The sequence below is a fragment of the Salminus brasiliensis genome, chromosome 18, assembly GCF_030463535.1.
Source record: "Salminus brasiliensis chromosome 18, fSalBra1.hap2, whole genome shotgun sequence".
Classification (NCBI taxonomy): Eukaryota; Metazoa; Chordata; class Actinopteri; order Characiformes; family Bryconidae; genus Salminus; species Salminus brasiliensis.
The window spans coordinates 14,949,538-14,964,573 of NC_132895.1; the positions used below are offsets into that span (position 1 = coordinate 14,949,538).

General features: G+C 41.8%; 1 protein-coding gene across 1 annotated transcript in view; it reads right to left on the minus strand.

Annotated features, from left to right (window-relative positions):
- Positions 1–3,911: 3,911 nt before the first annotated feature.
- Positions 3,912–15,036, minus strand: part of zbtb16a (zinc finger and BTB domain containing 16a) — a 110,176-nt gene continuing 99,051 nt past the window's right edge. The window contains exons 6-8 of the mRNA XM_072661979.1: positions 13,748–13,918; positions 7,360–7,527; positions 3,912–4,199 (exon numbers count right to left, since the gene is read on the minus strand). Coding sequence (XP_072518080.1) covers positions 3,970–4,199; positions 7,360–7,527; positions 13,748–13,918 — 569 coding nt within the window. The 3' untranslated portion in view covers positions 3,912–3,969. The remainder of the gene's footprint in view (positions 4,200–7,359; positions 7,528–13,747; positions 13,919–15,036) is intronic.

Consider the following 15,036-nt stretch of genomic DNA (forward strand, 5'->3'; position numbering starts at 1 on the left):
GCTTGGTCCGACAGGGCAATTGGTCCTCAGTGCTAATTAAAAAAACCAACAAAACAACAACAAAAAAACCCCACAACAACAACAACGACAAAAAAACAAAACAAAAACAAAAAAACGACAATGTCTTGGTGCTTTGTTACTCAAACAGTTTAGTCTAGACCTCAATGGCACATGCATGGCAACACGGCATGAAATGGCTACTCTTTCAAGAACACCACACTTGAACACAGTGAGCCACTCCAGGGATGCCAGGATGACGTCTTGTTTTACTGTCGCTATGCAGTGACAGTATAAGTACTCTAGCAAAACAACAGTCATGTCAAGCTGGGGCAGTAATCTCAATCTTGCAAAAAAAAAAAATATATATATAAATTGGTTATTGTCAGTGTTCCTCGGCAAACCTGTTGCCGACAAAGAAACAGTGCCAAAAGAAACCAAAAAACAAAAACCCAAACCTCTCAAAACAGAAGTTCCTTCAACATTCGTAGAGATTAACGCACAATGTTTCATACCAAGGAATGTTTATATTATCCAGCTTCAATTTGCATACAAAACACCACATCTATGCAGTTGATATTTTTACCATTACTGAAAAAGTAGACCACGCCACCATCCAAAAGAACTTTTTTTTTGAGTCTCGTCTTGGAGAGAGGAGATCCTCAGCCAGGATCTGATCATTATGGCATCCCTGGAGCTCTAGAGACACCAATTATTTTCTTTTCTTTTTTTCAGTTTTTTTTGGAAAATACAGAAACTAAGCAGATATAGATGGACAATTTGTTGAACAATTTCATTTAGGCACGAATATTACAGAAACATCAGAAGAACATTGAGGGAAGAACTATATCAACGCCAAGATCTTTTAATCATATAAAGAGAAAAGTGGCATAGAACATCACTGTTTGATTAGTGCATATCCACACTAATATACTCTCTCGCTCTCTCTCTCTCTCTCACTCTCTCAAACATACACAGACACTCTCACACTCATACTATATGCGCACACACACACATACAAAGTAAAGTAAATAAAAAGAAGTATATAGAACAGTGACACTGGTATGTGGCTTAATATCTATTATTGTCTCCCCCCACGTTACAGACTCTTCCATATCTCTTCAGGATCGGCCGCCGTTCGCCACGCATAGAAAAGCAATACTCATTCCGTCTCTTACACTGAGCTACTTATGCTTGTTTTTTTTTTTTTTTTTTTTTTTAATCTCACAGGAGGGGGCTCGAAAGAAGCCCCCCAAACTCACAGTGTTTTCCAGGATAGAACAACAAGACACAATACAGTAACTGCCCGCCCCCCACCCGTGTCTGCCCATCCCTTATTTTAGTCACTCTTTTCAAGTAAAGAAACAAAAATGTTGGCAACATGATTGTTTGAAAATCTTGTGTGCAATGTATATTTGATCATTGGCATCACATTAAATCTCTCTTTCTCTTTTTTCGTCTTCTTTTTTTCTTCTTATTTTCACAAAAACAAAACAAAAAAGGAGTTTGTGGCTGATTTAGTCCTTCACCTACAATGTATTGACATCCAGAAATCAACACTTACCACAACAGGTTCACACACTTATGTCCAACATTACCAAAGAGGAGCAAGGCAAACGATTCAAACCAGAAAGTAAAACATGTTAAAGAAAACAAACAAACAAACAAAAAAAATACAAATATTTGCCCTGCTGAAGCCTCGACAAATGGAAAAGGGACCGACACTTAATACAAAAATATCACAATTTTATATATCAAATGGCCTCTGTTGGCTCTTGCTCAGGACTACACGCATATAAAGAAACGTTGACCGATAGGATTTCTTTTTTTCTTTTTCTTTTTTTTTTTTTTACTTTTTTCCCCAACTTCTTTTCTTTCATCTTCGATTACCACTTGCAGTCCCAATTGTCCAACGCACAATGCACAGCTGCATATGACCTGTTCTCAGCGGCTCAGGCTTAGTGAACCATCTTTTTTTTTCACATTACAAAACTACAATTCTATTCACATATTTTCAAGTTTAATGCTTTTTTTTTTTTACTTTAAAGTACTACACTTCGTCGACCCCGTACACACCTCCCCAGATCAACTCTTACCCCAAAACTTAAGGCTTCAAAATCTCTTCTCTGCTCTTAAGGAGAAGGTTTGAGGGGGGGGGGTTGGGACTGTAAGAGAAAATAAAACACTTGTGTTCACAAATCTTACCCTTTTGTACACGTCACTTACAAATCTCACCAGACGAAGCATGAGATGAAAATGTTGCAATAATGCAAAACTCCAATCATACACGCATACACACACACATACACACAAAAATGTGCTTTTGCCAATGAAAGTAAAACATACAAACAAGGAACAGAACAAAACTTAGAGGTAGCTTACAAAAAAACAAAAGACAAAACCCACAAGCTCTTCAATAAGCAGGGTTAATAAAAAACAAACAAACAAAATACCAAGTTTGGTAACAATAACAACAAGAACAACAATGCATTAATAATCTCTCCACTGTGGCACTTAATTTCTGAGTACACATCGTTTTTCACATCTCTTCTGCATGACATAGCAGACAGACACGTGCGCTCACGATCAAATATACAGAAAACAAAACGGAAAAAAAGGAAACAAAGGAAAAATTAAAAACACAAGCCCATGAGGTCACAAAAATACGAGGTAATTCAAGTACAATGTGCTGCGATAAATCAAGGTAAAAGGAAACAGACATAGCAAAGGAGCAAAAAAAAAAAAAAAAAAAGAAGAAAGTTGATCTATTCTTTCATGGTAGCCCTCTGGGCTGGACAGGCCAGGCCTCATACCAAGTGTGAAACTCTTTTTCACTAATTATTCAGATATGTAGGGGCCAGTCCTGAACGTCACAGTGCCCTTTAGTGTCCAAGCCACTGGCGAAAGCAGCTTTAGTCTATATTTTGGTCTCTATATCAGAACAGCATAAACAGTTGATTAGATTTCTAGTGGGTGGATGTTCTTAATGCACTGCCAAGAGTCTTGTTGCTGATCTTAACTGCTGATTATTGTGGGTTAAAGGTGGTTCGGAACCGGTCAATAAAAGAGAAAAAAAAAAAGAAAGAAAAATGAGAACATGAGCAATAAAAAGAACCAAAAAAACATCCAGTTAATATTCAATAAAAAAAATAAAATACAAGAAAAAAAGGAAGTACAGTGTGCGCTGAAAGAGAACTGAAAAGGAAACGCAGAAGAGCAGTGAAACGTGAAACATGGCACTCAATAATGTCAGATAAGGAATATCAAACAGAAACTGTCGTCGTAGTGCGAGAGTTTGCAGGTCGTGCGATGAAGCTATGGAAGGCTATGATGCGGCACAGGAGATTATGCAGAGAAATGAAATGACATTTATGAATGGAGCTTTGAGAGCTTGGCTGATTTGTATGCTGGTTAAACCAATAAACACTTAATGGACGTGAATCATGCAGGAAGGCTCTACTCTATTGGTACGTCGATTAATAAAAACGCTCTTTGCGAAGCTTCTCATCTTGCTTCCTCATAAGCAGTACCAACAGACGTGACCTACTGTGCTGGATTTCAGATGTAAGTGCTTGGCAGTAGGCATAGCAGGCTTCAGTATCCTGCTTCAGGTGTAAAGTGGGATCACGTGACCTCAGGGAGTAGAGATGACCTCCTGTTTGAGACAATGCGAGCAACGAAACGCTGTTTACAACAACACAACAGAACGCAACACCACCACGCGATTCACAACGACGCCATCCTGAAGGGGTAAGTTTTTTTTTTTTTTTTTTGCCTCGTGTCCTATCTCTCTCTCTCTACTTCCCATTCTTTCCCACTTCGCTTAGCCCAGCCCCTCTGCCAAAAAACCAAAACCAAAAAAAACAGTGTCCCCCCCCCCCCCCCCCCCTCTGCAATTTCGCTACTTCCTCCTGCATTCTGTCTAGTATCCGTGCTTCTCTCCCCATTTTAACCCCCTGCCCGCGACCTCCCTTAGACGTAGCACAGGTACAGGTACGTCTTCTCTATCCTCCAGTCCGGCGGGATGTCCTCGGGCTTGTGGCCCTTCATGTGCTTCTGCATGGCCGACAGGCTGGGGCAGTACTCCAGGCAGATGGTGCACTGGTAGGGCGAGGCGCCGTTGTGGGTGCGCAGGTGCTTGATCATGGCAGAGTAGTCCCTGGAGCGCTGGTGGCACAGCTTGCACTCAAACGGCTTCTCACCTGCAGGGAGTAAAAAGACAGGGTCAGGAACCAGCAACGCTAAGCCAGCACAGGGGCGGACCTCCGTCAAAGGTCTGTCAAACTTAAACACCTGGGTAGTTTTTATTATTATTATTATTTTTTTTTTTTACTATTGTTTTTAATATTCATACTCAAAAAAAAAGAGAATTCTATTTTTAGGAGAAGATAATTACTCTGTTTCTGCTGTGCCTTGTTATGACATTTCTGCTGAACAGCAACAGAATTTCACTACAATTCCATGTATCTATAGGGCTAAAATTTGTTTCTTGCTCCCCCTTCCATGCCATTCCACATTTCTGCTACAATAAGGTAAAACTAATTACATGCAATTGCACATTTTATGCATCAACTCTGCTGCCCCCAATTTGTCCGTCATTACGATTACACTGAGGGTGCAGTGATTTCAATATGTAGATAGTCGGTTGGATTAGGGGCAGATTATGTTCTCACCACAAACAAACCACTCCAGAGTTTGTTTGGACTGGACCGAGACCACCTTGGTCCAAACTAATCACACCAAGGGTGAAAACAAACCAGAGTCCAATTTAACCAGACTAAAAAGTGCTCTCAAGGTTCTCGCATATATCATACATCTTTTGTTGGAACTGCGGTCAACATGGCATCTGAATGGCGTTTGAGCCTAAGCTGGTCTAACTAACCAAGCCAAAGTAACCATGTGTTAACATCTCTCAACTGATAAAGAGCTTTTTCTAAAAAAAAAAACAAAACACAAAAAACAGACTGTCAACAGTTCATTGTAGGAATGATTAAAAACTACGTTATCCGTCCTGATCCGGTTCGGAACCAACATATCTGGTTGGTGAAGACGCATTGTGGTGACAATGACTATGCACTACATGATCCTCTTAGTAACTGATTTGCATGCAAACGTATCTGCACTCATTTTTAAAATGAACACGTTTCTTCACATTTTAATGCACTATTACTGAAAATCTGCTGAATTTACCATTTCAGAATAAATGTGGCATGTACAAAGATTATGGCACATTTTATATCTTTAGTTTTTTCTAATATGTTGAATTTAGCATTATTATTATTTTTTTAATTATTATTATTTTACTATTATATAATATATAATAATTCATCCAAAGCATCAAAAACAGGCTTCAAACTTTTGGACAAGACTGTGCCTACAGTGTAAAATGTTTACTTCAAATGTTTGTCTAGTTAAAGAATCACTGGTTTGGCCACAGACTAAAACAAACCTTCTCTGGTGAAGACTATATATCAAAAAATATCATAGATAATATCTACTCTGTTAAATGAAAGAAACTGTAGATCACAATAATGTCTCCTAAACTGAGAGTGCTGGGAGACAGTGCTGACAGTGAAATGAAGATACATAGCCCAAACTCATCAGACAAATGGATGCAGCATCTAGTCTACATCTCCTAGATCTTTCATCTATATATTTATACATTCAAATTTAAAAGTATTCACTTAGAAGATGCTTTTATCTGAAGTGACTTCAAGTTCTTGTCATAGCTGTATGATAGGATTGTACTTGCCTCACTAGGAAAACAAAAAGTCTACGTCAGATTCATGATGTGGTTTTTTTAAATTGCAGAATTGTTGGCAGCTCTTCTCCTATAAGGATGAAGCCCATTGTCCTTGTAAACTGAACACATCCCAAATAAGAAAGCATCTGTGAATGTCAGAAGCTTTGTAAGAACTGTGCAAGAATGGTAAGAAGGGTTATAAGAAGAAATTTCTCAAGAATGTAAGGTGAATAAGGCCCATTGTTTTGCCAAATTTGTAAAATTGAAGGCCTGTTTTTTTTTTTTTAACATCGGAATTTAGAGAAGAATACTTTGAGACCGCTGCAAAATCAATCCTCCATATATTCAGACAGTGGCACATAAGTCATCTAAATGTTGACCTTTAAAAATGTCACTAGAGAATGCAGAAACAAGGTGAAGAGCAAATCCACATCTTGTGTAGGGTCATCTCTGTGAGGCTCTGAACACAGTGTTTGTTTGTTCACGTCTTTCCCTGCATTGACAGTGCACTAGACCAACCTTGACCTAGGCGGCGGGAGCAATGTCACGTCCGTCCGCGGCTGTCTATGCAAACGGCCCTAATGAGGTGGTCATTAAAGCTTTAGGAGGCTGCAGCACGCGCATGTGTGGCCAGTGTACTTTTAACCACACTGTAAACAGGGTGGCCTCAGATAACCAGGCAATAATGAATTGCAAATGGAGCCCGGCTATCGATCGGCCATTGACGGCGCAGGGCTGCCAATGTCAATGCTTCATCAAGCGGCTCTCTTTTGTGTGCGCTGGCCTTTGACTGCGAGCTTGTCACTGCTCTTGTTATCTCGGGTGCGCTCGGCCCTGGCCCGACAAAAAAAAAAAAGCCAATTATTTGACAGGCTGCCTTGATAGTGTGGCTTAACGGCAGCCTTTAGCGAGCGGCAGAGGGAAAGAGAAGGCCCGGCCTGGGTGTACACTGGTCTCTCTGCTACTGCCCTAATCCCCCCCCCTGTCACGGGGGGGGAGCTGACAGCACTGGAAATGCCCTGCCCTTTGGTGAAGGCCTTATAGAAAGACTAAGACCTTGGAATCAATCAGACTTCCTCTTAACAGCACCATGAGGCTTCTTTAAGAAGAAAGTGATGCAACAACATAGTCATGTTGGAGTTGGAAAGAAAACACACTCAATTCAAGACATAAAAGGGACATGAATACTGCATAAGAACCGCAAAGACATTAAACGGGAACAACGTTCTCCTCCCTAGGTGGGGAAGCATTCTAATTAGGGCTGAATGATGTGGACAAAGTGTCATCTATATGCGTCTCCTGATGTGCTCAGAAAACACTGCCAAAACCTTGATGTGGTTTGAGATCAGCCTGCATTCACATTGACTGGTTTGTGGAAGAACATGGTTGCCTTCATTCCTTAAAACATCCGCAAGGCAATCCTCAGGGACGTCTGTGATTGGTCGGCATGGTCACAATATACAATTTTGGAATTGGTTGGAGAGCCATTTATATAAGGCCAATATTGTAGGAATGACTAAAAAGCTATACATTAACCACCCTGATCCAGTTCTGATTTAACAGCAGAGTCACCTAGCTGGTATACAGGCACTTTACTGGCCGATGGGGGATGGACGCACCTGTGTGCACTCGGTAGTGGGTCTCCAGCTGGTGTTTGAGGCTGAACTTCTTGCCGCAGCCATTACATTCGTAGGGCTTCTCTCCGGTGTGGATGCGCTTGTGGCCCTTCAGTGTGCTCTCGTCCCGGAAGCAGCTTCCACAGAACTCACACTCAAACGGGTGGTCACCTGACACACAGACAAAGACCAGCATATTTTAGGACATTTGGGAAGTGATATGAAATTGATATTAATCGATATTAAATTGATTAAAAAACACAGATGAAACTGCCATGCAATTGTTGCAACCTTTGCACTACAGGGCTATTATCACTATTGTTCTTTCTAATTATAGCAAAACCAATAGTTTTGGTTAAACAGTATATGGACACTTTTTATTATGTTTTTTGATTAGGTAGTTTTAGTACTTTAATTCTCAGTGATCTGGTGAAAGACTATTGATGTCCAGTTAAAGGTTCAAAATGTTTCCCAATTTAAACTACAAAATCTACTGTTGTGAAACGCACAGTTCAAAACACACTATCCTGATGCACTGCATTTTCAGTAATAGTGTCAAATTTTGAATACTACATCAGTGCAGGAGTGCTATAACAACACTTCCCACAAAGTCAATTACATTCCACTCTGCCTGTGTGAACCAGTATGTGTAAAACATTAAGAGTAATTTGCAAGGCCAACAGTTCCCTGGTTTATCCAACAACAGGTGTGACAAAAGCAAGGAAGAATAAAAATTAATTAAACAGCAGAAAATTGAACAAAATGAAATGAAGTTTTTTTATCCTTTCTATTTTTCTAAGATTTTTTTTCTATTGACTTTTCATTTCATTAGAGTTCCAGTTTTTTTGTTTTTGCAGGCGTATTCTTTATTTCAGTTTGGTAAATCATATTTATTATAAAAGGACAGGTCGAGCTCTATAATCTGATTAGCTGAGATGCATTCAAATCTGCTGCAAAATACTTGACATACTTGGCACAGCATACTATAACTGCCTCACAACAACTAGATTCTTTATTAATACACCAAGAGAATTGACCTATGGAACTGAAAAGTATTAACTCTGTTTTATTTAAACTGAGGAGCTGGCAAATTCGTTTCTTAACAATTAGAACTCAAATGGCCAGCTTGGCTAAGAACTAGCTAACAGGCTGAACTGCTTCTCCATTCATAGTCAACTGAAGTTACTCCAATTAATTACTTTAATAGAAGTAATTCTGCAGAGACAAAGAATATGTTACTTGAATGTCTAATCAGCTCCAGATGTCTGCGGTTAGATCTGCCTCCTGCAGAATTTCAATTGGCTCTGTTCTCTCTTTATAATGCTCGGTCAACATTATGACAGTTGAAGTTTGGGTGCAGGAGCGGTTATTTTGCAACCTATATAGTGTGCTATGTAGTGAGTAGATTCTGTAGGGAGTAGAGATTCTGATCCAATGTGGTGAAAATGGACTTGATGCTAACAAACACCTGAAATCACAAAAATGCTAATGGAACTTAGCATTACTGTAATTTAGAGGACCAGGAAAATGTTTCAATATCCTCATCAAACACTAGCAATTTTTATTATTCTATGATAAACAACTGAAGTCAGGCAATAATGCAATATGCAATACGTTTTTGTCTTCAGTGGTCCTTGGTTCTTGGACAACAGTAACTTACTATTATGAATAAACAGCCTCTTGTGGCTTATTGTTTTATCGGAATGAGATTTTTTTGTAATTTCATTAACAATAACCATGGAGACGTTTTAGATAAATTTGTCTTCAATTTTACTCGATAAAATTTGATCAAACACCGCTAAATACAGCTCCTTAGCTAGGCATCCTGACAATCTGGAAAGCCACCGCCTACAGAGTTTGACGTACAGTGGACCATGGCATTTTGCTAGTGGGTTAACATAGCATCTTATTTGCATATTATGATCCTCTTCTTACAGGCCAAGTTTCATCACGGCATTCTTGGAGCCTGGGCACGTATGTAATGGATATTCAGATGTCAATAATCGGGGATATTATGATATGCAGGGATGCTCTTTCTTGCCCTTTGCTAATTGCTTTCCTGTGTCTGACTAGCAGCCTGCTCATATATCATTCTCGCCCTGTACAGATGCGCGACGCTGCCAGGCGTGTAATGTTCTCGATTAATGCATTTCACTACGGCGCTGAAGGTTTAAGTCATCGTGAATGACCTACGTGTTTCATTATCTGTCTGTCCGAGCGGCACCGTGCCAAGGAATAAATTGCATTTCTCGTTATGTACTGTCATGCTCAGCCACTCGCCACAGCCACCCCCTCCCCCCTCCCGTTACGAGACAATGTCAATTTCCTTGGGCAGGTTTGGCGGGAGACGCAACCTGAAGACTCTGCACGTTTTACACTCGGCTATTTGGGCTCAAATGTCACCGCTTTACGTTCTGAGAAGAGCCCGAGCCTAATGGGAACAGAAAGAATAACAGGAGGAAGAATCAAGAATCTGAAAAAACAAAAGGAGGTTGGGGGAGGGGGAAGGAAAAAGAAAAATCAATAAAAGTGACAGTCTTTATTTGTCTGCATGAAGTTATCTGTGGCTCATGCTGTAAGACATTCTGCTCTTCCCAGTGTCTCTAGCCACCGCGCGAAGTGCAATCCATCACGCTCTGTATCTAGGCTCCAGCACGCGACCGGAATAGTAATCCCGCCAAATTTCACCTGCCTTTAATTGCGACTAAGCCCGTGCTTCAATCAAAGACATCTGTGCTGAGCCCACGGAAGAAAAAACAGAAAGTTCCTCGCTGCAAAATGCCCTGGAGTTAAATTCTGTGACTTGCTCCCACACTCAGCGCAAGCATCTTTAATCTTTATTTGGCAGAATAATTGGTGACAGCTCGCACTCGACACTACAGGGCACAAATTCATATATCTAATATGGGGCGTTATTTTTAGGGTTACGGGGCTCCGTGTAAATACAGCATTCGCTTGCCACAGACACGGGCCAATCTGCTTATCAAATTTCGCAGTGGTTTGAGGGGCTTGGCACAGCTCGAGTTTTGTTAGGAATGCGTTGTGCTCGGAGGCAGTAAAGATACAAGGTGATAGATCAAGACACTGCGTCTGTTGCTGTGCTTCTCCCCTCCCTGCCTGTAATGTAGAAAGCCATCAGGCACAGACAGAGTGAGAATCTGGTTATGTGGGGGGGTGTTGGAGGGGTGTGTGTGTGTTTGTGTCGGGTGGTGGTGGTAGTGAGGGGGTGGAGGAGGGGGAGTTTTGTTCAGAAAGCTCGGGGGCTGCCACCTGCGTCCCAGTGCCCCCGGAGGGGGGTCCGTGGCGCTGCTGTACCTGGCCGGGGCGCGTGGGTGCTGGGGCCGCGGCTGAGGGCCCAGTTCATTATGCACTAAAGCGGCGTAAATCAGGGATCCATCACTGCCAGGGCCTCGGCTGGCCTGCGCTATCAAACACAGCTGCGAACACAAAACACCCGCCGCAGATGGAAAATGGGCCCCCGAATAAAACACAAGCGCCGAACAACAACGGAATATTAACGAGGCCCAGCCGGCAGCGAGGGGAGGGAGCGAGTGAGTGAGCTAGCGGCCATGATTGTTAACCCCTTACATACACCAGAGCTTGCTGGTACTGTAAATGGGCACTTTTGTAAGGGAACACTGCAGCTATGAAATGGCAGCTTTAAACAAGATGAGGCAAAGATCCCCTCCCCAAAAACAGTCTGTGATAAATGCAATGAATGGCTAGGATTTGCTATTGGTCCACAGAAACTGGATGAACTGCTCAGAATTGCTATCGGTTTTGTTTTTAAGTGATGCAAAATGAGATAAACTGAGGAAAAATGTTCAATTGGTGTTAACAGTGGCAATATGAGACTTCATTTTACTTCATTTGTTTGCGTAGGCAAGGCCGACTGTTTCGTTTTTGTTCTCTGGAGGGAAAGTATTCACCAACCAGTGTAATCACTTTAGTCACCCTGAAGTAGCAACTTTGCTGATATTCTGATGTGAGGGTCTATATTGGAGTGCCAAGAGCTATAGGAATACATCAATCAGTTTCTAAATTTGTCCAACGGGAGGAAAAAAAATGAAAAAGAGCATGACGCTGAGATGTTAATTACTCTACACAGAATATTAATGCAATTTTCAAGTAGGGGTTAAAAGGGGTGAAAGCAGGAGCTGCATGGGTGTCTGCTCTATCTGCAGCAGAACATCAAGTGTGTTTTTACACCAGTGATCCCTTCTACAGCATGAGAAAAATATGAATGAGATTAAGAAGATCAAAGGAGAACTAAATGTGAGCATTGGTTTTCTCTCTCTCTCTCTCTCTCTCTCTCTCTCTCTCTCTCTCTCTCTCTCTCTCAAAAAAAAAAAAACAGACTTATTTTTGGTGCTTTTGCCTGGGCCAATTGCAGTTTTTCTTTTTAAATCCCTTGACAAAAGCCCCCACATCACATTAAACGGGTGCTTGTGATGCTCATTGTAATTTAATACACGCCTACAGAGAATTGGGTTCAAAGAAGCGCGACGCTGCATCTTTCTCCCTCTCTCTCTCGTCTCGGCAGCGGGGAGAGCCGCTGACATTTATGCGTGCAGGCGGGAGCGGCGGCACGTCGCCTCTGATGTGGCGTCCGGCGCCGACGAGTGTGTACAGTATCTCCACCCAATAAGGGCCATCCCTCGGCCCGTAAACAGGCCCCGGCTCTGCTCATCTCACCACTTTCGCTTCAAATATTTATCCCAGGCGCAGCAGCCCGGAGCGGCTTTGACACACCAGCCTGTTATTTAAGGTCAGAGACGGAGTGTGGAGGGGGGGGGGGCGGGGGGGTTTGGTGGTGAGAGAAGCCTTTTCGAGAGAAAATGGGATTCATTTCCATCGTCTCATATTCTCAGCGCGTAATAGAGGCTGTTCCCTGAGTCACCTCATCTGCTCGCGCACGCGCTGGGCCAGCCCGGGACAGCCGAATAACGGCACTGTCACAAACCATCACAGTGCAGCGCCCTTCGCTAAATGACCTGTCAATTCAGCATTGCTGTTCTCCAAAGGCCCGGCCTTGCTGCTGAATGGCACGAGCGATCAAAGAGCGAACGCTACAGTGCAGAGCCTCCACATCCACAGCTATAAACATTCCTGAATGCTTCCAGCCTTGAATATATACTTTCGGGGAAAACTTTTAAATTAGTAGGACCTTCCCATTATGTGGAGGTGCTTTAAACTGTAAAAAGATTCCTCACACCTTTACATTTTATTTACAAAAACAGCTCTTGAAAGAATTAACCACTGAAAGGTTCGAATGGAAGCCGTTTTTCTGTGGCATTTCAAGGAATTAATTCATTTTTAAAAGAGTATACACTGATTAGGGCATATATTTTAATTGACCAATGTCCTCTATCTTAGGTCGAGTCCAGTTATGATTGTTTGTTAAGGCTATTTAACCGTATGTAAACTCAAAATCTACAATGTGATGTGTATGTCAAGTGGTGTACATTACTATGGCGTAATTGAGCTACAGACAAAGAGCTTAAGCATGCAACACAGACTGATGAAAGTAATGCAGAACACAATTTTAACAAGTGCAGCTTCCACCCGGAATACTTTAGCTATAAGCAGTTAGCAAGTATGGAACTGCCTGGTATTGTGGAAACTGTATTGAATTGATGAGTCGGTCATCTTCCCCTTCCTCCTTATGTGGGAAAGGGTCAAGTAAGTTTCTTTTCTTACTCTTTCTTATCTCTCACTGTTCTTTGTGTGAGATGACTGAAAAACAAATACCGTTAAATCCCTAAGCTCAGCCCGACACGTCATCCCAGTACTTTGGTTGCACCAGTCTACAGTCATGGTTAGCATGATTTATAGTATCTGTGTGCAAAAATGTGACTCCTTAGCTACTATTTAGCAATTCAGTATTAAGAGTTATTTGTCTAACTCATGCAAGACTGGGGTACCATTTTCATCAGCGGGAGGATCATGACTGTACAGTGCGATGCAACATGGCGTGGGTGCACATATGGCGTTACAGCTGAAGTGTGCACTGTGCCACATTATTAAAGAAACATAAATGTTGCATCAGGTATCGGCAGATATTCGATATTAAAGTACTTAAAACAACCGGATTGGGACATCCCTAACACACAGGCCGTCATTCCACATAGGAATATATCTCGAAGCCATTGGAGCTTCAAGAGCTGGAGTTTCAAACCCTGGAATTCCCTGTGCTGTGTTAGAAATGGAGGGATTACAAATTCCGTCTGTTTACGAGTCAAAACATCAAAGCGGCCTGACTATTTGGGCCGCTTCATAAACTAGGATGCGTGCGTGCGTTTGTTTGTTTATTTATTTTATTTTGGCATAGCTGACGGAACATCTGGACCATCGGTGCTGTGGAGGGCTTGAGGGGGGATGCGGTGCAGACCTGTGTGGGAACGGAGGTGGCGCTTGAGGGCCGTGTGGCTGGGGAAGGTGCGGTTGCATTCGCTGCAGATGTAGCTGCGCACGCCTGCGTGGACCTCCATGTGCTGCTGCAGGGCCGTCTGCGTCTGAAAGCGCTTCCCGCATAACAGACAGAAGATGGCCATGTCCGATCCTAGAGAGAGAGAGAAAGAGAAAGAGAGAGAGAGAGAGAGAGAGAGAGTCTTAATATGTATACATTGACACAAACAAGTGGGCGTGTAAAATATTAAATAAATTAATGTGTGAAGACGTGTTTGTTGTCGCATTAAAGTCTTGCAATTTTATTCATTTAAACAGCACTTAAAAACACCAGCTGCTTTTGTGAGAACATTTCATGACGAATGGTCAACAGAAATACTTTAAAATGACCTCTTAATATATTAATATCTTAATATATTTATATCCATTAAATGTTTTGTACACTTTTTCTTGTATGACTGTACCCATTTCAGATGATATAAGGTTTTATGTTTATTCGCTACTACTGTTGTCACTATCTTTTGTCATTATTGTTGCTGTTATTGTTATAAAGCTGGCAATATTGTACTCATTACAGTCATGCCAATAAAGTTACAAACATTTGAACATATGGTGTGGACACCACTTCTAATGAATGCATTCAGCTACTTTAAGTTGCACCCATTACTGACACAGATGTGCAAATGCACAGGCGTGGGCTAGAGGGGTATAAAGCCCACCAGTGGATCTGTGGAGTAGTGGAACGGTATTCTCTGGAATGGTGGTGCCCCATCCAGTACTTTTGGGATGAGTTGGGGGGTTGGGGATAAGTTGGGAATTGATTTCAAATCTTCAAATGATTTTGTATCAGTTAGACAATCAATAGAGATGGGCTATACATTCCAAAAAAGTACATCATAGCTCTTATTAGATATAAATTGGATGGCTAGACCAAATACAGAACCCATGATCTAAAGCTGTGCGAGGTCAGGAGCAGTTAGACTGAGTAATCAAAGCTACACTTCAAATATACATCAACCCAAACTTCGCACAGCTGCAGGCCTCACTCTCTATTCGGACTCAGAACTCAAAGTACTCAAGCTCTCTTGCCTCTCACTGTCTGTCTCTCTCTATCTTGCTCTCTCTTTCTCGCACACACACACACACACACTTTTTCAATTACTAGACTCTAGAAAACTCTGGGGAAAGCGGGAGTGTTTCAAGCGCAGCTTCTATTCCATCAATCAATAATGCATCTTTGGGGCAAAGCTGCTGCTAATTTAAAAATCTATG